We start from the raw sequence: 24,294 nt of genomic DNA, 5'->3' as shown, positions 1-24,294 counted from the left end.
TTTGACCTTGCCAGGAAGCACTAGAACAATGCATAGTTTAAAAGATATACAATCCCCGAACCAAACAAGATGCTTAGCCAACTTTCTTCTTGGCAAGCTCAGCATATGGACATTTAACAACTACCAGGTTTAGCATAAGCAAAAATAGGGGCCAAAAATATCTAGCTATCACCTGGAACCGAACATAAGAGCATCGCAAAAGTTATGCCTAATATAGAGAGAGGTAGAAAAAAATATTTTTCTCTTGTAACAATATCCACTCTCCATTCATTTCAAGCCATTTTCTCATTGGATTATTCTCTAATAAAAAAAGGAAAAAATAAAACCCCACAACAACAACAAAGTTTCAATTTTGCTCTTCATAGGATCTGACAATATATATGTCTTAATCCAGAAGGCTTAAAGGGAATTGAGGGAAGGGAACTGAAGGGAAATCTTAGATAAGTATGGATTTTTGCATTACAATCCTAGTGTGAGGGACATTACTCAAGAGTATTAACAATGACTAGTTGTGCTTATTGTTATAATACTACAACACTGTAATTTTCAGCTGAACCATAAGAGCAGCTATGGTACAGTGTGTCTAGATTGGCACCTTGCAACACACAGGTCAGAGCAGTTTTTTTCTGTTGTACATTTCCCATCCCATACTGTTTGTACTTATTGAACTTCAGGTGGTTAAAAACAAAAAACAACCCCCGCCCCTCTAAAAAAACAACAACAAAAAACACCACCACAACAAAATACAATATTAACGTGCTGAGCCAGAAAGCCATACTTTGACATGAGGTAAGGAAAACAATGCAATAAACTTTTAACCTTTAAACTAAGAAGGATCTCTTTTTCAGCTCTAAAGGGCCTGTAAAACCTGTCAAAAGCCCCCTGATGAAAGAAATTGCTAAAATTCCCATACATCATTCTAAAGAAAAACAAACAAATTATTCTGGTGTATTTATGTATCTGTTCACTTCACTCCCTTCCCATTGGCCGTGGCTGTTTCCATGAGAGATCTGTAGTAAAACGTCTCCCTTCTGCAGGCCAAGAATTCATAGATTCCAAGGCCAGAATGGACCACTGTGATCTTTTGGTCTGTCCTCCTGTATATCACAGGCAATAGAGCTTACCCAAAATAACTCCCAGAGCATATATTTTAGAAAAAAAAAAAAAGCATCCTGTCTTAATTCTATGAGCATACATTGGCTAAAGCTCATCAAAAGTTTTCAATCAAAACTATTTTTGATTTATGGACTAGGTGAATTTTTGGAAAATTGATTTATGGACTAGGAGAATTTTTCCTCATAAAAATGTCTGCTTTCTGCAGAAAATGTTGATGTTTTGTTGAAAAACTGAACACATTTCAGCTGAAAAAAATTATACATCAATGCTTTGGAAATATGCCACGATGCCTTGGGAGTGATAACTCAAATGCGTCATGTAATTCAGATTCTACTCAATAGGCCAGGTTCTCTAGATGGACTACACTTCCCATTTGTCTTATAGGTTCTTGTGGGAGGGGACAATCTGGGTCCTTGGTTCTCATTTTCTCTCTCTTATCTCTGTCTGCCCATGTTTATATTGGCTTATTTATTATTTTTTTTTTTTACTAATTCTGTAAAATGCTGGATAAACTTTATGAGCAAAAAAATCCCTAAAGAAAAATGTTTTTTATAAGCGATCAATTTATTGCAAGGTATAGAATATCACTCTTATCCTTATGACTTGTTGGACTTTGCTAGACTATAAGCCAAGTCTCCTGTTAACAGAATCTTTAATTACTGTAGCTACAAATTATTTAGCAGACTCTTTTAAGTCAAATTAAAATTTTTTAGAGCATGTCAACATTTAAAGTTCAAGAGAAAACAAACCCATTTCAACTTGAATTTCAAGGTCAGTTATTTGTTGTTTAGGTTTATGATACTGTCTCACCTATGCTCTGTACTGGCAAATCATTAAGGGCTATCTATAGTAGGCAAGCCCCAATATTAAGTGATGTTTTAAAAGTTTCCCCAACATTTCTAATACAATATTGTTTGTCCTTTAGTTAAATACTTCTACTAGGCAGATGATTTGTTTTGTATTGGATTTTTATCTGTTCAGCTCTAATTAAGTCCAGATACTCAAAGGTATTTAGGTGCCTCACTCACATTATTTCAGTAGGTGTTTGAGGATCTGGACCTGGGAGATTATTTGGGAAAGAAGAATTCACAAAATAAAGACTGTTACCATAAACTGGGAATAACACAATTTCTCATATATTCTTCCCATTACTTAAAAAATAGATTTTCAGCTGTTAGTATCAGAGATAACTTAAATTGCATAAAGAAAAGGAGTACTTGTGGCATCTTAGAGACTAACCAATTTATTTGAGCATAAGCTTTCATGAGCTACAGCTTACTTCATCGGATGCATACTGTGGAAAATACAGAAGATGTTTTTATACACACAAATCATGAAAAAATGGGTGTTTATCACTACAAAAGGTTTTCTCTCCCCACACCCCACTCTCCTGCTGGTAATAGCTTATGTAAAGTGATCACTCTCCTTACAATGTGTATGATAATCAAGGTGGGCCATTTCCAGCACAAACCAGGGTTTAACAAGAACGTCTGAGGAACTGGGGGGGGAGGGGGAGGGAGAGGTTAGGAAAACAAGGGAAATAGGTTACCTTGCATAATGACTTAGCCACTCCCAGTCTCTATTCAAGCCTAAGGTAATTGTATCCAATTTGCAAATGAATTCCAATTCAGCAGTCTCTCGCTGGAGTCTGGATTTGAAGTTTTTCTGTTGTAATATCGCAACTTTCATGTCCGTAATCGCGTGACCAGAGAGATTGAAGTGTTCTCCGACTGGTTTATGAATGTTATAATACTTGACATCTGATATTTGTCCATTTATTCTTTTACGTAGAGACTGTCCAGTTTGACCAATGTACATGGCAGAGGGGCATAGATGGCACATGATGGCATATATCACATTGGTAGATGTGCAGGTGAACGAGCCTCTGATAGTGTGGCTGATGTTATTAGGCCCTGTGATGGTGTCCCCTGAATAGATATGTGGGCACAGTTGGCAACGGGCTTTGTTGCAAGGATAGGTTCCTGGGTTAGTGGTTCTGTTGTGTGGTATGTGGTTGCTGGTGAGTATTCACTTCAGGTTGGGGGGCTGTCTGTAGGCAAGGACTGGCCTGTCTCCCAAGATTTGTGAGAGTGTTGGGTCATCCCTCAGGATAGGTTGTAGATCCTTAATAATGCGTTGGAGGGGTTTTAGTTGGGGGCTGAAGGTGACGGCTAGTGGCGTTCTGTTATTTTCTTTGTTAGGCCTGTCCTGTAGTAGGTTACTTCTGGGAACTCTTCTGGCTCTATCAATCTGTTTCTTCACTTCCGCAGGTGGGTACTGTAGTTGTAAGAATGCTTGATAGAGATCTTGTAGGTGTTTGTCTCTGTCGAGGGGTTGGAGCAAATGCGGTTGTATCGCAGAGCTTGGCTGTAGACAATGGATCGTGTGGTGTGGTCAGGGTGAAAGCTGGAGGCATGTAGGTAGGAATAGCAGTCAGTAGGTTTCTGGTATAGGGTGGCGTTTATGTGACCATGGTTTATTAGCACTGTAGTGTCCGGGAAGTGGATCTCTTGTGTGGACTGGACCAGGCTGAGGTTGATGGTGGGATGGACATTGTTGAAATCATGGTGGAATTCCTCAAGAGCTTCTTTTCCATGGGTCCAGATGATGAAGATGTCATCAATATAGAGCAAGTAGAGTAGGGGCGTTAGGGGACGAGAGCTGAGGAAGCGTTGTTCTAAGTCAGCCATAAAAATGTTGGCATACTGTGGGGCCATGCACGAACCTTAAATTGCATACAAACTGTCAGTTTCTAACAACACAGCAGTGCTAGATTTACACCAGTACTATTAAAGGTGACCATCACCACATCCATAACAAAGGCTTATTTTCATGGGATGACAGTTGTAAAAGAATAATATTAAAAAAAGCCACTGTGACAAAGATCTAACTTTCATGAAGAGGTACACTCAAAATCATTCACTGGTTTTGTTACCCAGGGTTTTGCTGAACCCAAAGCTCTTGGTAACTTTACTCTTTGCAAGGCGGTGGCAGGAAATAAATCAATGGGGACACAGCCATCCGGCTGATATAGTTGATACAAACAGGCAAACAAAAGTGCTTTACTTTAGTTAGTCTCCAACACTTACACACATCTGCAACAGGTTAGTAGAGTACCTCAAATTACCCCCAGATTCATATTCACCCAGGGTCTTGAGGATGTCTCACATGGATAACTGTAGACGTCCGGTGGCCAGCCTTGTGTCTGCAGAGAAACTTGACAGGTGTCCAAGTGTCCATTGAGATCAGATTTCTTCTCTTTTTATATCCAATTTGTTAGTATTACATAGCTTGTTTATCAACAAAAAAAAATGGCTGAGCAGAAGCTAAATTAAGTATGCAGTTTTCCAGTCTGTAGTGTGTTGCTTTCCACCAGGTAACCAGCTTTATTTCACTCAGCAATAGTTAACTATTGCCAGACTTTCCATCTTGCAAAACCACATGCTTCAGAAAAAGGTCAAGTCAGGAGGGCACAGGGTCATGTTTGCTCCTTGTGGTCACTCACTCTCACCCCTTGATCCCCCCACATCCTGGTCTGTTAATTGCACTAAGGTTTCAGAAAGGCTCTTCTAGCTGCTTTCAGCAATAAGCATAACATTTGGTATTCCAGCTGTGGGCAGTGGTTTAGGTATGTTACAGGGTTAACAAAATTTCCTCTTTACAGTTTGCAGCTCAAATTGACAAGCTCTGACTGACAGCTGTCTGTCAGGTGGAGAGGAGTCTTGCCTATTAATATCCTTTGATCTTTTAAAGACAGTCATTTATCTCATGCCAAGCCTCTTTGAGGAGAATACTGACTGCTTCTACTGCAACCTTGAAAATGGAATGGCATCTCAGCTAGTAGGTGGGAGGGCGATTTGACAATAACAATTTAACTCCTTTTTTATTAACTGGAGCACTTCTGTTAAATCTCCTTTGAAAATGTATTGCCGCTATCCTGTATGCACACTAAGAGAGAGCTTTCAGTTTCAACATATCTAAGTTTCTTTTGCTGAAAGTACAGCAAGAAATGTTTATGTTGACATGAAACATGCAATTATTCCAATTCAGTAAAGAAAAGTCATGTAAATATGTCATTAGACATTCTTAAATATATACTTAACTATCCGTGATATTATCTACATATTTATTTTATTCTCTCTGTTGTAGGGCCTGATTCTTATTGACACTAAGGTCTCTTTAGTCTGCTCTAGTTCTTCATGTGGGTCTAAGTTGTACCCCTACTTTATAGCCTACTTTTACCTTAGTAAAAAATGAGATTCAGCTCCATAATTCCTCCCCCCCGCCATTTATTGCCTTGTGAATGCCACAGAAAGCAATCTACGTGTCTTTTCTTTACTTCTTTTTGTGCATCAGTATCATTGATTGTCACCACAAATATGCCCAGTAGTAATGCCACTGTAGTAGAACAGCAAGTGGGGCTCACACTTTGTAAGTGTGAGTGTGATTCAAAACTGGCAAATTAATATAAATAGGACATCACAGGGCTCCATTTTTATTTCCTCACTATGACTTCCAAATCAACTTGCAATCTGAAAGACAAGCTACAAACTTTCCAGCTGATACAGCATATTAAAAATATTGCTGTCCAAATTTTGCCACACAGTTACACATATTCAAAATAATTGGACCAGATCCTCAGTTTGTGTACATCAGTATAATTCCATTGATTTTGATAGAGCAACATGATTTACGCCAGCTGAAAATCTGACCAAATGTATACCTATGGTGTCATAAATATAAAGGGAAGGGTAAACACCTTTAAATCCCTCCTGGCCAGAGAAAAAAACCCTTTCACCTGTAAAGGATTAAGAAGCTAAGACAACCTCGCTGGCACCTGACCAAAAGGACCAATGAGGAGACAAGATAATTTCAAAGCTGGAGGGGGGCGGGAAACAAAGGGTTCGCTGTCTGTGTGTTGTCTTTTGCCGGGACCAGAGCAGGAATGCAGGCCAGAACTCCTGTAAAAGGTTAATAAGCAATCTAGTTAGATATGCATTAGATTCTGTTTTGTTTAAATGGCTGATAAAATAAGTTGTGCTGAATGGAATGTATATTCCTATTATTGTGTCTTTTTGTAACTTAAGGTTTTGCCTAGAGGGATTCTCTGTGTTTTGAATCTGATTACCCTGTAAGGTATTTACCATCCTGATTTTACAGAGGTGATTCTTTTACTTTTTCTTTAATTAAAATTCTTCTTTTAAGAATCTGATTGCTTTTTCATTGTTCTTAAGATCCAAGGGTTTGGGTCTGTGTTCACCTGTACAAATTGGTGAGGATTTTTATCAAGCCTTCCCCAGGAAAGGGGGTGTAGGACTTGGGGGGATTTTGGTGGGGAAAGACATTTCCAAGCGGGCTCTTTTTATATATTTGTTAGACGCTTGGTGGTGGCAGCAATAAAGTCCAGGGGCAAAAGGTAAAATAGTTTGTACCTTGGGGAAGTTTTAACCTAAGCTGGTAAAAATAAGCTTAGGGTTTTTTTCATGCAGGTCCTCACATCTGTACCCTAGAGTTCAGAGTGAGGAAGGAACATTGACATATGGCATCAAACATAAGTGACTGAGAAGCAATCTGGTAGGCAGGAATTTCAAGATATTCTGGGCATAAACAGTTAACAGTATATCTGTACCTATGGATGCAAATCTAACTGGTATTTTGTGGTAACTAATTCTCTGCTTGGAACTCCCTCTCTCCTTTTTTCACAAAACATTCTTCTCCCCATTTAAACCTCTTTAAAATTAATCTCATCAGTGAATTATTTCCATGCTTATTCGCTACGGCTACTTGCACCCACTTCAAGATCGGACTATCACTCTTTGGCTGTACCGATTGTACAAATTTCATTTAGGTCTCAATCTTGCTCCTTTAGCAGTAAATGGCAAAACTTGCATTGACTTCATGGAAGCAGGATAAGCTCCTTAGATTGGGTCTTTGTGTCAGAAATTCATTTTTCTTGTACACTTTCATTGTGCTTAAAAACCTGGCTGTTTTCTTCGAAATCTTTCTGATTTTTAAAAGATATGATCTAAAATAAGCTAAACATCTCACACTTGCAATATTTTGACCAGGAAAAGGAAGTGTGGACCATTTTGGGGGGGCTTATAAAAAAACAGTGGTGTGAGTGAGTAAATGGGAAACTTGGCTGTGACTAGGAAGATATTTTAAACTAGGATGTGTCTTTGTTATCTCTGCCTATGTTAAATGATTTTTCCAAGCAGTCACATTGCCAATATGTTTTTGATATCTACAATTTAATACCCATGTCAGTTTTAAATGCTTACGATACACAGTATTCATACACACAGTTATACTTTCCTTGCAGTTTATGGGCATATATGCAGACTTTTCCCCCACCAAAAAAAAAAAAAATTGAATGATTCTTTCTGACAAAAAGAACATTTAAGATTCCTTATCCACCCACAGTTTTTTTGTAACTGAAAAACCAAACATGCATGGAACCCAATACAGAAATACAGATCCAATGCTTGTTACAACTGCTCCATTTATAATGCAATCTGTCACTAGCAAACTGTGTCACAGATCTAGCTTGCTGACAAAATGATTCCTAAATTATTATTAATTATTATTAATGATTATTATTATTATTATTAACAGGTTCACCCACAGAGTGTAAGAAGCTGTACAGACACAAGAGTGCATGGTTCCTTCCTTAAATAACTTACACTCTGAAACAACAAAACAGAAGAGGGCAGACGGAAGGGGCAAACATACAAGTTAAGTGCTCAACTGGTGCTCAATCAGATATTAATTCGTCAGGTTTTTTTAAACTGTACAGATACATTCATATGTATACAATTTTTAAACTATATCCAAGTACATGAGTGTCTTGCCTTAATCAGCTAGTTAGTTTCTTTGGGAGTCATGAAAAGCATCTGATTTCAGAGTTCTTTAAATTCTAGAATTAAGAACATAGTAATTTTTTGTACAAAATGAGACCTGTACAGTATGCCTGGTGCCTGCTTTTAAGCCTTGGTGAAACATCAAAAAGCTTTAACTCACAGCTGTACTAAATAGGATGAGAGCTAAACTGGTGTATGCTATAAATGTGTTTCAGGGCTTTGACTACGCAAATTGTGACTGGAATAGAATAGGATAAAAGGTAATTTCTTTTAATGATATGTTTATTAGCTGTCACCACAGACTTCAGAGAATTATGGTTATACAATCCATGACGTTAGAGCAGAGGTTTCATCTGTATCTGCATGAAAAATGCTTAAGTAGCATTATTACCATAACTCTCAGTTATGAGCCAATTTTAACTATGCAAATATAATTTTTCCAAAAGTCTGATTTCACTTGTTTTTTCCATGATGGTAGTCAGCCATGTGAGTTTAGTAGAGAGAGGTATACTGAAAAAACATGGAGGTGCTTTTACTCTGCCAATTCCAAAGAAGTTTAAAATATGCCTCGGACATTTTGAAATTTTGGATTGCACCAGAGCATTTACTAAACGACGTGCTGATGAGGCATAAGGAAGGTTGAGATTCTTTCTTACTAAAGGTCTGGAACAGGTCAGGGGCAATAAACAAAAATTCATAGAAGCCTGTGATCTCAGCAGACGGGCTTTGAAACTCAATCTGCTCCAGGCCCCTGCTGCTCCAGCTCCAGGGGTGCTGACCCAACTTCAGCTCCAGGGGCACTCCAGCTCCAGGGGGGGTCGCTGCTCCAAACGTCCAGGGACTACTGCTCTAGTGGTCAGCACACTGCCCAGCTGCTCCAGCGGGCCCAGGACTGAATTCTGGCTGCTGCCCTGGCAACCCAGTTGACAGCTGCTGGCTGCTGTTCTGCCAGCCCCAGAGACCACTGCTCCAGCTGCCCTGGGGCTGATCACTGGCTGCTGCTCCGACGGCACCGGGGACCGCTTCTCCGACAGTTAGTCCACTGCCCAGCTGCTCCAGCAGCCTTGGGGATGAACTCCAGCATTTGTTCCGGCAGGCCGGAGACCACCGCTCCTGACCACCAGCCCCTGGAACTGCTTCTCTGGCAACCCGGGGACCACTGCTCTGGCAGCCCCACGGACCACTGCTCCAGCGGCCCCAGCACTGACTGCTGGCCACTGCTCCAGCTCTGCTGCTGCTCCTGCAGCAGTGACTGACAGCTGCTGCTCCAGCCCCATTGGACTGACCCAACCCCAACTGCTGCTTCAGCCCTGGGGCTGGTGCTCCAGCTCTGCCCCAGAAGAAGTCATGGAGGTCCTGGAAAATCACAGAATCAGTGACCTCTGTGACAGAATCGTATCCTTAGGCATAAGTGATAACTGCACTGAACTTAGCATTGCAGAGACAAGGTGGCTGAGGTAATATTGTTTATTGAATCAACTTCTGTTGGTGAGAAAGATAAGCTTTTGAGCTTACACAGAGTTCTTAAGATCTGGAAAATGTACTCAAAGCGTCACAGCTAAATACAAAGGTGGAGCAGATTGTTTAGCACAGTGGTTCTCAAAGCCTGTCCGCTGCTTGTTCAGGGAAAGCCCCTGGAAGGCCGGGCCGGTTTGTTTACCTGCCGCGTCCGCAGATTCGGCCAATCACGGCTCCCACTGGCCGCAGTTCGCCGCTCCAGGCCAATGGGGGCTGCAAGAAGGACGGCCAGCACATCCCTCGGCCCGTGCTGCTTCCCGCAGCCCCATTGGCCTGGAACGGTGAACCGCGGCCAGTGGGAGCTGCGATCGGCCGAACCTGCAGATGTGGCAAGTAAACAAACCGGCCCGGCCTGCCAGGGGCTTTCCCTGAACAAGCAGCGGACCGGCTTTGAGAACCACTGGTTTAGCATAAGTAGTTAAACGTATTTCAAGGGACCATTCAAGGTGAAGTAGCCAATTAACACCTCTCCAGTCACAGGGGGGATTTTGGGGGGGGGGAGCGGAGGGGGTGTTAATGGGTGATATCCTGTTGTAATAAGCCATAAATTCAGTGTCTACTCAGTGCATGATTTTTAGTATGTAGCAAAGTTATGAATTTAAGCTCCCAGACCTGACTTTTGAGAGTTGTGCAGGTTTCCACTGAGATGAGGACTGAGAGGTCAGATATAGAGTGATCACTTTGTGAAAAGTGTTTACCCACAGGAGAGATATTTTTTTGTTTTGGGCTTTTATCATTTTCCTGTGTGAGTTCATTCTAGAGCATAGAGATTATCTGGTTTCACCCACATAGTTGCTATTGGGGCATTTAGTGCACCATATGAGGTACACCACATGTTGTGATAGGCATGTGTAGGACCCATGGATCTTGAAAGGTGTATTGTCGGGGGGTGTTGATCTAGAAATAGTGGGGCTATGTCTACAGGTTTTGCATCTGTTATTCTGGCAGGATCTGGTGTCACTGAGTTGGTGTGCCCTGGTCTGAGGGGCGCTTGCTTCTGATGGTGAGGTTGGAGAGGTTGAGGGGTGATGTGAAGGCCAGAATTGGGGGGTCATAAAAGATTTCTTTCGGGATGTGGTCCCCAATGAGTATGGGTTTTAATTGTTTAATGATTCCTTGCATGGGTTTCTGTTCCACTTTGCATTTAGCTGTGACACTGTGGATACATTTCCCAGACCTGAAGAAGAGCTCTGTGTGGCTCAAAAGCTTGTCTCTCTCGCCAACAGAAATTGGTTCAATAAAAGATATTACCTCACCCACCTTACCTCTCTATTATCCTGGGATCAACATGGCTACAACACTGCATTGAACTTAACATGAAATAATTAGAATCCATTACTATTATACTTCCAAATATAACATAATGCCTCATGTATATTTTGATAGGTTTATACCGTATGTATATAAACCTGCTCTTGGGGAAAATGATAATTAGAATTAATATAATATGAAGTGAACTGACCTGCCTCTATATAATTGGCATCAGCAACAAAATTAGTATTTGTTTTCATACACTGGTTCTAACACTATCTAATTGCACCTAGAGTTATAGGGTTTAAGGCCAGAACATAATTTACCCTAAATACTCTAAATAATGTGCTATTAATTCCAACTTAACATCTTTTTGTCTGGGATTTATATTGAGAATATCAGACCAGATCCTTAATTTATCAGTTTAGCTCCAATGAAATCAACAAAGCTATGCCAAGTTAGACCAACTTATGATCTGGATTTCTCTTCTCTGGCAGTTCTAAACACTAGTATGAAATATAATGCAATACAACTTCATTTACATTTATGAATGGTGTCTCCCCAAAATTAAGGCACCCCAAATCATTATTTTCTTTTAAAAGTTTAGACCACAGAAGTCTAATTTAATGGATGTACCCAAAATGCCACATACAACCAACACTTTTCCAGGCCAGCATGCTCAGAGATCACATATCTAGAACTGTGCTAACTTATCTAACATTGCATTTTCGAATACTGAGAACACTTTGAATCACATTTCAAAAGATGTTGAGTTTCAGCAACAATGTCCTATATTTATTAAGTCACACTGAACTTATAAAGAAGAATACAGGACCCAACCTTATATTTACTGCTTAGTGGAATGTTACCTATGAAGGTATCTTGTTATTTTTAAACATGAAAATATAAACAATATAACTGATATCAGTGAGAGTTAGGCACCTAAATACCTTTGAGGATCTGGGCCGTTGGCACTTTGGAGCCAAAAGCTCACTGAAAGTCAGTCACGTCTAAAAATGAGATTTAGGTTCCTTAATCAGTTAAGGTATTACAATGCTGAAAAGAGCAACACATAAATACCTTTTAAAATCTGGGTCTTTGTATTTTGCCTGGGAAAAACAATTATGCCTCTAACACAAAATACTGAAGAGATTATGGAGGACAGTGAGATGAGTCTCCCAGATGTGCACCTACATTTCTTAGCCTGTCATATGTATCCAATTGTTAAATGGTTCACTTTCATTAAAGATAAGATTCCTGGTGACCTGTTAAATCTAGAGAAAAATGATAGTATTACCATAATGACCCTGTTTCCTTCTTTCAACAGTCTATATATATATATATATATATATATATATATATTTAAGCCGTACTATGGCAGTAAAATGCTGGCATGAAGTCATAACATGACTAAACCAACCTACCTTCCTATAAACTGTACAGCTTCTTCCGTCAATCTTTGAGTAAGGTTCTTATAGGACAGTGGCTGCTGGATAATCTGGTGGTTCCTCATCAAAAAGCAGTTTAGATATGGAAAAGTATAAAAGAAAATGAGCAAAAGTCCAAATAAAACTGTGGATATTAAAAAAAAGTAGCGCAGTGCTCCACGGGGTATTCTGAGGAGGTCAATATAATGCAGCACCTCCAAAGAGATTAGGGTGATGCCGATGAGCTGAAGTGGAGTGGCAAGATATGCTCGAATCCCTGCCACAAACACGCTGCCTTCCCCTGGTTTGCAGTCCCTAAGACTGGTCACGGTGAGCCCATAGAAGTAATCAAATCCATGATTGAGGGGGTGATGACAGAAGTCATCCCTGCTGTTACAGTTCATCCCAAGATGCCACTTTCCTATAAGGAAACAAGCACATACAACATTTATGCAGTTTAATAGCCCCATTTGTAGTATATGCCCCTCTGCATAAGGGAAACTGCCACCTTAGGACTGGCATTTCTCCCTCATTTATTATGTGGATGCTTATCGCTCTCCCACCCCTTGTTTATACCTTCATCCTCAAAGACTTTGCATCATGTCTGAAGCTCCTTAGGTGACCATTAGGTGGGCTTGAGAGACTACTGCAGAGCAACAGACCAATAACAGTTAGTTAGCTTTGAAAATGTACACTCTGTTCATGCGTAGCTAAGGCCCCTTAAACAAATACTTATTTATATTAGCTCCTGGTGAAATAGTCTCTACCAGTTTTCCAAAAAGTCTCTTTGTGGATTTGTTGCAACTGTTAATCATTGTGATCTATCAGGTAAATAATTTCCATTGAATTTATTTCTAAAACACAGTAACTGGAGCTGTTCCAGACAGGTAGATATTTAAAATATACTAAGTATTTATTTATACAAGGGATCATACGGGTCTTTAAAATGCCAGTCACTCACTATATTTGCATGAAAGATTCCTTCTCCTGATCTTTTTTTAAAAAGTAAATAAATAAACAAATAACAAAATTCATACATACACATCCCTTAAGTTCATTTTCTTTGCATTTAAGTGATACAGAATGATTTTTTCCCATAAGCCTGAGCGCTGGTCAAGATAGGAATAGAGTGGACCAGATTCTGTTCTAAGATACAATGCTCTGCTTTATGTGTAAATTCCATTCATGCCAAATTAGAACCTTTATTTATAAAGATAACTCTTCAGGACAAGTACTATTCCTTGCTTTGTGTCTATACAGTGTCTAGCACAATTTACCTCCATTCTTGGTTGGGGCCACGAGGTGTTATGTAATACAATAATGGGTCATAAACAACAGCATCGCCTGCAGACTTACATTGATATAGCTGAACAGAATCTTAACCAATCATTAGACAGGGCTAATGTATGCTTTAACCCTGTAATGTATGCTTTGATTTAATGTATGCTTTTATTCCTGTAACTTTAATGATTTGCATCTAATAGTTGTCAGGAACAAGAACAACACAATTTTAAGTAGTGTATTCCATTGATCCAGTACATGGCAGTTTAAGTCAAATATCATAAAATGATCTGTAAATTCACAGCAGTGTAAGTTGTGATCTTTAAAAAAAATTGTTCTAGACAGGATTCCAGCATTCTCTCCATACAAGCATCGTTGGCTGTCCCTCAATATGAAGATGATGTCTGCCAGAAGGAAAAGTCATTGATCAGACTTAAGATGGCTGAGGAGTCCAATCCCTGCTCTACAGGTTTTTCCACATGTGACAGGTGGTTGCTTGGAGAGAGCACAATTGTTAGCCGGGATGCTGTACACTTTCCTTCATCCTCAGACTCTTGAGCAAGGTGATTCTCTTCAAAACAGGCTAAGGCTTGATGTATGATGCAATGCCATTGCAGTCTATTGCCAGCCAGCTCTTCCCAGTTCATGAAATCAATGCATACCTTCTTAAGATATACTTTCAGGGAGTCCGTGTAGCATTTCCTCTGTTCCCCAGGGGTCTTCTTACCATGACTAAGTTGAGAAAAGAGGACTTGCTTCAGAAGATGAGCGTCAGCCATCCATACACAATGACCAGCCCAGCGAATTTGATGTTACATAATCTTCGCCTCAACACTGGTGATGTTACCTGCAGAGAAAACACTGGCAGTGGTGTGATGGTCTTCCTATCTGATATGGAGAATCTACCTAAGCTAGCATGCTTGGTACCACTCCAGATGCTTAAGATAGCTTCAGTCTGTCACCCATGTCTCACACCCATAAAAAAGAGTGGAGATGACTACTGCATTGTAGGCTAGGATCTTAGTTTCCATTAGCAGATCTCTGTCAATAAAGACACAATGGAGCAACTTTCTGAAGAATGCACTGGCACAACGGATCCTATGTTCAATCTCCACATCAAGATTGGCTGTCTGAAAGAGGTGGCTATCAAGGTAAGGGAAATGCTCAGCATTTTCCAGGGGTTCACCACTGATGACAATTTGTGGGAAAAGGTGGGCAATTTGTGCTGGGGCAGGCTGATGGAGCACCTTAGTCTTCACACTGTTGAGGGAAAGTCCTAGACTATGATAGGTGCCTGAGAAAAGATCTAGGGTGGATTGCAAATCATTGTCCTAGGCAGGATTCCAGCACAAAATTTACAAAATTTTGCCAAAAATGTTCCAACCAGCTCTATTATATACCCTCCAAAGAGCATAGCACCATCAAACATCCGAAACAGGGTGAGGTAAGCACAAGACTAGGGTTTAGTTTTCTTTGCACACCAACTGGTAGTCTTAGGCCAGCGCTAGGAGGAGCATGTGCTGCAACTCATAGGAGAAATTACCATCAGGGTCGGGGTGTGGGAAGTCTGGCCTCGTGATTAGTGTCTGGCATGAGTTAAAGGGCCAGGAGCCAACTATCAGGAATCAGGCCAGGCTCGAACACCAGGAGATCAAAAATGAGAGACAAACTGGAAGGCAGAGATAAAGAGTCAGTTACCAAGAGGTAAGAATCAGAAGGCGGGAACAGATAAACACCAGACCAGCAGTCCTAGGCAGGGTAAAGCTCAGTTGTACAGACAACTTCCTGTTTCTTCCTCTGGCTTAAATAAAGGCTGCAGCCCAGTCAGGAGCCTTGCACCGCTCCCAATCAGAGTGTAGGTCAGAGCTTATGCCCCACTTGGGCTTCATGGACCCTGGTCTCAGCTGCAGTCTGTGAGCCGCCAAGTAGAGGACCAGAGTGTGATAACTCCAGGCACCTGGGTTTGAGACCCATAGGGCCTGACAATTACAGGCATTGCTCACAGTGCTTGCCCCAGTGAACTGGAGGCATTTATGGCTCCCACACTCAATATGTCACAAGTGATTTCCCTTGCTATCAGGATAGTCCCCTCAACCCTCAAAGGCACACAGTTCTCTATAGACAGAATGTCTTTGGTCACTACTGCTGTGGACCAATACATGTACTTTAACAGGACAAGTTACAAAAACCACACTATGGCCCAATGTATTGAATTTCTCGATATTGTCACAGTGGCATATGGGCCTAAGATTGAAATTGTGAAGCTCTGCATTTCACTTCTAGCTAGTAGAGCAGCGGTGGGCAAACATTTTGGCCTGAGGGCCACATCTGGGTTGTGAAACGGTATGGAGAGCCAGGTAGGGAAGGCTGTGCCTCTGCACAGATATGGCCCATGGGCCATAGTTTGCCCACCTCTGGGTTATAGGCTCAGATGCCAGCTTGCCAGCTCAAGATTCTTTGATCATTCCACAGCTGAGCTGCATTCAATGGGACCACATACAACTCCGATCTATGGAGTGACCAAAGGATATTTGCCACTTAAGTGTATATGTTGCCTTCTGGAGGTGATGGGGGAGGGGGGTAGCAAGGAGGTATAAAACTGTACATATAAAATATATTTATAGATTAAAAAAAGCAAGAAAATGTGTGCATCAAAGATAAAAGAAAAAAAAAAGAGATGGAAAAGAAAAATACAAGAGAGTAGGAAAAGCAGAGAGAAAAGGAATGAGACACAATGGACTAAAACACAGTGGCAGTACAACTTCTTGGTGCAAGGAAACATGGAGATATTAATCTGTCACTTGTGGAGGTTGTGACAATAAATGTTTGGGAACCACTGAGTTAGACTGACCCAAGCAAAGTCTCCCTGACCTGCCAAGATGACATGATGAGAATATCAGCAGGCAGAGAAGGGCATGTTGGGCAGTGAAATCTGTCTTCTGCAATTTAAATCTACAGTATTTCCCTTTTTCATTTACATATGCTCTTTCCTTAGTTTGAAGACTCTTCTTGATTTTCTGAAGGCTTCATTATGCTTTAAATGTATGGTAATATTGCATCTTATGGTTTCGGAACTTATCATTTAGACACTTGGAGGAAATCCCTCATTATAACATCATGTTGATCTTCTGGTGATCTACATGGAAGGCTGTCATGTTACAGTGAAAGTAGTGAAGAAGAGTAAGCATTATGTAAGTCAGCCTCCAGAAAATAAGCTACAGTAAATGTGGCTGCTTATTACAAACAGAAAAATGAATTGTTTGCAGCCTTAAATTGTATACAGACTGCAGGGAATCAAACTGTGTTAAACTTTTATGGTGACTCTGTGAATTATATTAATGTATATTATTTGCAGTGTAGCTTATTATTTGCAGTGTAGCTTGTATTAAACAACACTGCTGACATTTTCCTGTTCTGAATTTGTCAGAACATACCACCTTGTTTTGAAGAGTTTGACAAGGATTTATTATTTTATTCCTTTAAAAGCTGGAATACATTTAAGCCTGATTTTTAGAGGTACTAAGAACCCACAACTCAAAATGATGTCAAGTAACCTCTAAAAATCAGGCCCTAGATGTCTACTTGGGAACCTAAAAAGGGAGGTATCCAGATTAGTAGACACCTTTGAAAATGATGCTGTTAATGACTGGCCTGTAGATAACAAATACTTAAATCACAATAGAACTTCATTTGTGATCAGCTCACAGAAACCTCCCAACACAAGCAATATGAAGTGTCTCACTGCCCAAATTAGGAAAGCACGTGACAGTATTTAAATGCAATACACTTAAATACAATAAAATATTACTAGAACCCTAAACGGTCTCTATTTGTCCAAACATATTAGTACTGGTTATGTAATCGCCATAATAGCATTGGTTAAGTAGCTGGTGTGCAGTGACTACTGTTACTTTGTGTTACTGTCTGTTTATTGCAACTGCTTGTCACATTTTAAACTTAGATTGTAAGTTCTTTGGGGCCTTCTTTTGTTCTGTGTCTGTACACTGCATTGCACAACGGGGCCCTGACCCATGTTTGAGACCTTATGCATTATGTCAATACAGATCAATAAGAAGACATATCTAAATTATTAGTGCTTCACATATGCACAAATTTTCTCTGAATGTGTTGTAGTTCTCGTGAGCTAAAAGTATTACAGGAGTAAACTCATTGCATTGTGGAAGAAAACAACTTTGTGTGACTGATATAATACTTCTTGCACTGTAGAAAGTGCACTTTTTATTTAAATGAATAATAAAACATATGCTATTATATAACATAGTTGTTGCTGTACATATATCAACAGTCGTACCTATAAGAGCTGTAGAATAACCTTTCTGCTTCAAAAGCTTCACAAAAGTTATTTCTTCAGGGGGAAGTCCACCAGAAGAGGCAGAAAACAAGAAGACACCAATGTTTGACAATGCAGCCATTCCTAAATAAAAAAAAAAAAAGAGAGACTTTTTTTAAAAAGTGGTGTCACTAGAATGACATTTTCCCACCAGCAGCTATAGCACCAAATGGCAGGGAATTGTCTGTTTCCGCTGAATCATGTCATTTTTCCACTTTTATGCAAAGCTGAGAAGTAGAGATGGAGAAAAATCTCAAATTACTGTGGGCCCTGCCAAACAGACAGAAAATGTCTGTGGTCATTACTATGACATATCTGTACTTCTGAGAGCAGAATTTGGGATTGCACGATTTAATATTTCTTCTTTCCTTAAGAGTCAGGGACCACAGGGTAGTGGTTAGACCAGGGGACCAACAGTCAACACTCCGAGGTTCTATTTCCAGATCTGACTCTCTGTATGAATTTGGGCAACTCACTCAACATCTCTTTGCCTCATTTTACTCACCTGTAAAACTATTAATACCATCTACCTCTCGGTTATGTTGTTAGGCTTGGTTAATTGACATTTCTGAAGTGTATTTTTGAAATCCTCAGAGCAAGGCACTAAGGGTGGGATACACAAAAGTACTAAGTCCCAGTTTTGGCTCCACTGCGATCCACAAAACTCTTGCCGAACTCTGTAGATGCCCAAACTTGCTCATCACCTATGTTTTGCAGCGTAGGAGTTCCCCAAGCATTTACTTTTCTGCCTCTGGGCATGTGCACTGCTGCCTCACTTTAGGTGTCCAGATGACTATCTCCTGCCTAAGCCCCAGAGCGATTCACAAACTGGGGAAAGACAGGCATTCAACTGCACAAATTTTGTGCTTGGCACAATCCAGTAGGTGTGCTCAGAGTGCATATACTGGATTGGGTCCCATTCAAAGTCCTTGAGGAAGAGCAAGAGTTGCTGCCCACCTTATAACTTTCAGCCCAGTGGTTAGCACACTCACGTGGGATACAGGAGACCCAGGTTCAATTCCCCCTACATCAGAGTATCCCATAGCTCAGTGCAGTAATTAATTTGTAATTGAAAGAGGTGCCAGGGCTCAGGCAATTTTTTTTACATTTATAACTGACATAGCAAGCCCAGAGGTGCCAGGGCTGAGCCCTGGCAAGCCGTGGCATGAATTAAGCACTGGCTCCGTGGTTAGAGCACTTTTCTGCCACCACTTCCCTGCCTCCATCTCCCCCGCAATCCGTGTTTTGTGTGGGAAAAAAGCAGGCACCTAACTCATTCCCTCACTAATGCCTTAGATGTAGGGTGACGAGAGGTCCTGTTTTTAAAGGGACAGTCCCATTTTTGGGGACTTTTTCTGATATAGATGCCTATTACTCCCCATCCCGTCCTGTTTTTTCACAGTTGCTATCTGGTCATCCTACTTAGATGCCTAAACCATCTGACTCCAGGGGGCGGGTTCCCACTTGGGGACTGCTAAGCAGAGCAAGGTGTCTTTCTGCAGCCTGAACCTAGGCACCTATCTCTGAGAACACACCCATCTGGTCAGCATCTCCCATTGGCTAGTTTAGGTGGGTCCCCACCTAGTGTGCTGGCTTCTGTGGACCACGTTCTTAGGAGCTCCCCATTCATTATATAGGGATCCTAGGCACCTAGCTCAGCTTGGTGGATCACAGTCTTGTTCCTGTGATATTCTAGGCACATAAACATGCTCATTGTTGCTTCATGGATCCCACCATATATATGTAATTGTAGCAGCAAGAAATGGAAAAGACCTATTGGACCAAATCTTCAAAGAGATCTCAACCTTACTTTCAACTTAGCCCTCAGTTTCTCACCCACAATCAACATGCTCAAAAGATAGGTAGTTGTGTTCTCTACAAAAATACTTTATTTATTTTATTTGAAGACATATTTAGATATCTCAGGTCAGGTCCTCAGTTAGGGTATAAATCAATGTAGCTCCATTAAGGTTATTGGGGCCACACTATTTTACACCAGCTGGGGATTATTAATTAATTAATATTAATTATTATTAGTTGTTGTTGTTGTTATTATGCTATTACTTTTCTTCAGGTTTCTCCCTCCCATTAAATATCTGGGTTTTGGATTACTGTCCTTCAGATGTTTTAGCCTGAATTATTGCAAGTTGAAACTCACTTTGTTATTTTCTGAACATGCTTCTGATATCTCAGGGTCCTTTGGTACTAGTTCTCTGTCTCCACTAGTATTTGCAATTAGTCCCCATTGAACAGCTTTTATAAATTAGACAGAAAAGAATGTTTACTCTTTCATTGATACATGAAGATATTAAAGATGACTTAGGGCAGGGCAATCAGTGAAACTTTCAGCTAAAAACAATGAATTTTTCAGAAAGTCAGAAATACATGAAAACAAGGGTCACAGTGGAAAGCTGTTTGTAATTTTAAATATAGCAGGTGCTATTGGTAACAAATACATATTAGCTTCCTTTACAAAATAAACTATGAATCAATCCAGCAGGTTACACTGACTGCTGCAGTTGCAGCTTGTTACTTGATTGGAATGAACATACAAGTATTAAGCAGGACCCTGAGACATGCTTTGCTTTCATTCTCAGAAGCAAGAATGGGAAATGTGTTATCACTAATGAACAAGCAATCTGATTAATATAACAATCCTTGCTAAAAAACACATTCGGGAATGTTAAGGTGTCATGGTGAAGCACCCACAGTCTTAGCCAAGCAAGAACTGCGAAAGTTAAAGTTGTATGCACTTGCATGATTCTTAAAATGAAGGAGGAGAGGAGGACTTGGCATGGATATGCTTGGTGGTGAAGATTTTTCACTCTCTTTTCCCAAGCACACAGCCTGGCTGGGCACTTGACTGAGTATCTGATCCAGTGATTATAAAGACACATGCAGCCAGTACCAGGGCAAAAGACAAAAAAATGCAAAATAGTTCCTGTCAGAGGCAAAACCATTCCACATAAATGGTAATGAAATATTAATGAATTTTACCTGATCTGACAGGGTATCGGCCTGTCAGAAAAGCTGCTCTGCTTGGGGTACACAGTGGAGATGCTGCTATGTGTTGGGTAAATTTCACTCCTCCTTTAGCTAGCTTGTCAATATTGGGGGTTCTAGGGAAAAAAATATAAACATATATAATAATTTCATATTGATTATCTGGAAATGGTCAAATTAAAGCTCATGGGATAAAATTTTCAAAAGTGCCTCAGTGTCTTAAGAATCTGATTTGCACTAACTTTCAAAGAAATTTAGGCTCCCAAGTCACTTAGGCATTTTTGAAAATGATGACCAAGGTCAACATATGGGTCTAGTGCAGGGGTGGGCAAAATTTTTGGCCGGAGGGCCACATCAGGGTTGCGAAACGGTATGGAGGGCCGGGTAGCGAAGGCTGTGCCTCCGGAAACAGCCTGCCCCCACCCCCTATCCGCTCCCTCTCACTTCCCATCCCCTGATTGCCCCCCTCAGAACTCCTGACCCATCCAACCCCCCACTCCTTGTCCCCTGACTGCCTCCTCCCGGGACCCCCGCCCCTATCCATCCCCCCCCCCCCCCCGGACCCCACCTCCTATCCAACCCACCCTGCTCCCTGTCCCCTGACTGTCCCAACCACACCCCGCCCCGATAGGCCCCCCAAGACATCCAACACCCGCCCACTCCTTGTCCCCTGACCGCCCCCCCCAGAACCCGCGTCCCTAACTGTCCCCCCAGGACCCCACCCCCTATCCAACCCCCCCCGCTCCCTGTCTCCTGTCCGCCCCGCCTCCTGAACCTCCACCCTATCCAACCGCCCCCTGACTACCTCCCGGGACCTCCTGCCCCTTAGCCAACCCTCCCTCCCCCTTACCATGCCACTCAGAGCGGCAGGATAGGCTTATTGGAAAGCCTTTGAGGTGTGCTGGCGTGAGGGAGGAGGGACAGCGGGCTGGGAGCTCAGCAGCCGGGAAGACGGTCCCACAGGCCAGATGTGGCCCGTGGGCCGTAGTTTGCCCACCTCTGGTCTATTGCAACTTTTACAATACACTAAATGCACAACCAGACATTTGATCTTGGAGTAGTATTCTGTTCACGTTTCACAAACCTTATTAAAACATTGACAATATGGTGTACCCAAATTATATGTATATGTTACATAGTGTCTTGTATATAATTAAAAACATATAGCTATAATTATGAGTTGTAGGAATTTAACATATTTCTGTTATTTTTCATATTATTTAAAAGCTCCAATTTTGTAATACTGTATTTCAATATAAATGTACAGTGTTTACATATATATATATAATCACTCATTTAACAGGAAAGGGCCTTTAAATTATATTTTACTCTACTCAATCACAGTTTTGATTCGCACACATGAAAACACTCATGTAAATGTGGAGGCTTCGCCTATTTGCTTTTGGCACCAGTACCACAACATCTTACCTAACCGGTAACAACAATCATGTTGAGAAGACATTTCTGAATTAGTCAGCTATATTAACATTTGCTTTAATGGATTTAATTAGCATGCCATAGTTAAAGATGAACTGCAGTAAATCAAATGCGTAATGACAAACTCTCCACAAAGTTAAAATTTTGAGACTACTTCAAAATATGTATACTTCTGAAATTATGTTAAAAGAAAATTATCATTAATTTTTCTTGCTTGGACCACAATCTTTTATTGATTTTTTCTGTTTGTGATGCAGCTTTTTGGAGGACTATGTATATTTACTTAAATTTCTTCCTATAACAGTAAAGACACAAAGAAAGCCAAATATAAGCAGTCCATACTGTAGAAACAGGATTGATCTTTCTGTACAAAAGAAACCGTGCTGAAGCTCTAACTGTATTTAAAAGTTTAAAATCTGTAAGCATGCACTATTCTCTATACACAGATATGGTACACTCTCCCCCTCCTCCAACTGTTTTATCAAACCTTAAAGTTTTGTTTCCATAACATCCCAGATCTCCAATGCCAAGGTCATCAACCATGATTAAAATAAAGTTGGGATTTGAAGTTTGGTAACTTTTGGCATTCTTTGTGGCACAGTGATAAAATAGTAGAAGTACGAGGATCCTCATCTTCTTCCTAGTGGTGGTGAACAAGAAAGAAATATTAAGGATAAAGACCAGTGTTTGTCTTCACAATGGTTACTCTAATTCAGCGCCATCATATCCCCACTTATTATAGTAAGAACAAAAGGTGAAGAAAGAGCAATTATTATGCCTTTTAAGTTGACTCATACTATCAAGGTAGAAAATTTGACCTTTTTCTTAAGTACATACTTTATTGTGTGTGTCAGGTGTTGGCCCCTCCTTCTCTAACACAAATATGCGGGATAGTGTTTTGTTAGGAAGCAGACTGAGACACTGCTTCTAGAAGAAGGTACAAAGACCTTGTGTCCACAGCAAAATAAATAAATACATAAATATCGTAACTTGAGTTCATTAATATGAATTACAATCCTGTTGAAGACAAGACAGTTTGAAGTCTTCACATGAGTTAGTCAGTCGAGTTAAAGTCCAACAAGGAATATTCACAACGGAGTCCCAAACCTATCTTTAACTGCTTACAAATCCAGACAAGAAGATAAATATTACCAGGTTTCAGAGTAGCAGCCGTGTTAGTCTGTGTCTGCAAAAAGAACAGGAGTACTTGTGGCACCTTAGAGACGAACAAATTTATTTGAGCATAAGCTTTCATAGGCTACAGCCCACTTCATCAGCTGCATAGAATGGAACATATAGTAAGAAGATATATATACATACAGAGAACATGAAAAGTTGGAAGTTGCCACACCAACTCTAAGAGGCTAATTAATTAAGATGAGCTATTATCAGCAGGAGAAAAAAAAACTTTTGTAGTGATAATCAAGATGGCCTATTTCAGACAGTTGACAAGAAGGTGTGAGGATACTTAACATGGGGAAATATATTCAATTTGTGTAATGACCCAACCACTCCCAGTCTCTATTCAAGCCCAAGTTAATGGTATCTAGTTTGCAAATTAATTCCAGTTCAGCAGTTTCTCATTGGAGTCTGTTTTTGAAGCTTTTCTGTTGCAAAATTGCCACCCTTAAATCTTTTACTGAGTGACCAGAGAGGTTGAAGTGTTCTCCTACTGTTTTTTGAATGTTATGATTCCTGATGTCAGATTTGTGTCCATTTATTCTTTTGCGTAGAAACTGTCTGGTTTGGCCAATGTATGTGGCAGAGGGGCATTGCTGGCACATGATGGCATATATCACATTGGTAGATGTGCAGGTGAATGAGCCCCTGATGGCGTGGCTGATGTGATTAGGTCCTATGATGGTGTCCCTTGAATAGATATGTGGACAGAGTTGGCATCGGGCTTTGTTGCAAGGATAGGTTCCTGGGTTAGTGTTTTTGTTGTGTGGTGTGTGATCGCTGGTGAGTATTTCCTTCAGGTTGGGGAGCTGTCTGTAAGAGAGGACTGGTCTGTCTTCCACCTTTTCATGTTCTCTGTATGTATATATAT

General features: G+C 40.6%; 1 protein-coding gene across 6 annotated transcripts in view; it reads right to left on the bottom strand.

Annotated features, from left to right (window-relative positions):
* STS (steroid sulfatase) overlaps nucleotides 1-24,294 on the bottom strand; it is a 174,959-nt gene that overhangs the window by 110,788 nt on the left and 39,877 nt on the right. For all 6 annotated transcript variants that reach the window (XR_012160073.2, XM_073354359.2, XM_073354348.2 and 3 more), the window contains 4 exons: nucleotides 22,732-22,884; nucleotides 20,802-20,923; nucleotides 17,766-17,888; nucleotides 12,170-12,593 (listed from right to left, as the gene is read on the bottom strand). Coding sequence is in view for 5 of the 6 variants with exons in the window: in XM_073354359.2 (XP_073210460.2) it covers nucleotides 12,170-12,593; nucleotides 17,766-17,888; nucleotides 20,802-20,923; nucleotides 22,732-22,884 (822 nt within the window). In the remaining variant the exon portion in view is untranslated. The remainder of the gene's footprint in view (nucleotides 1-12,169; nucleotides 12,594-17,765; nucleotides 17,889-20,801; nucleotides 20,924-22,731; nucleotides 22,885-24,294) is intronic.

This window comes from Lepidochelys kempii, chromosome 1, assembly GCF_965140285.1.
Source record: "Lepidochelys kempii isolate rLepKem1 chromosome 1, rLepKem1.hap1, whole genome shotgun sequence".
Lineage (NCBI taxonomy): Eukaryota > Metazoa > Chordata > Testudines > Cheloniidae > Lepidochelys > Lepidochelys kempii.
Note: the sequence above shows the minus strand (reverse complement) of the source record. Positions and strands in the feature narration are given on the sequence as shown.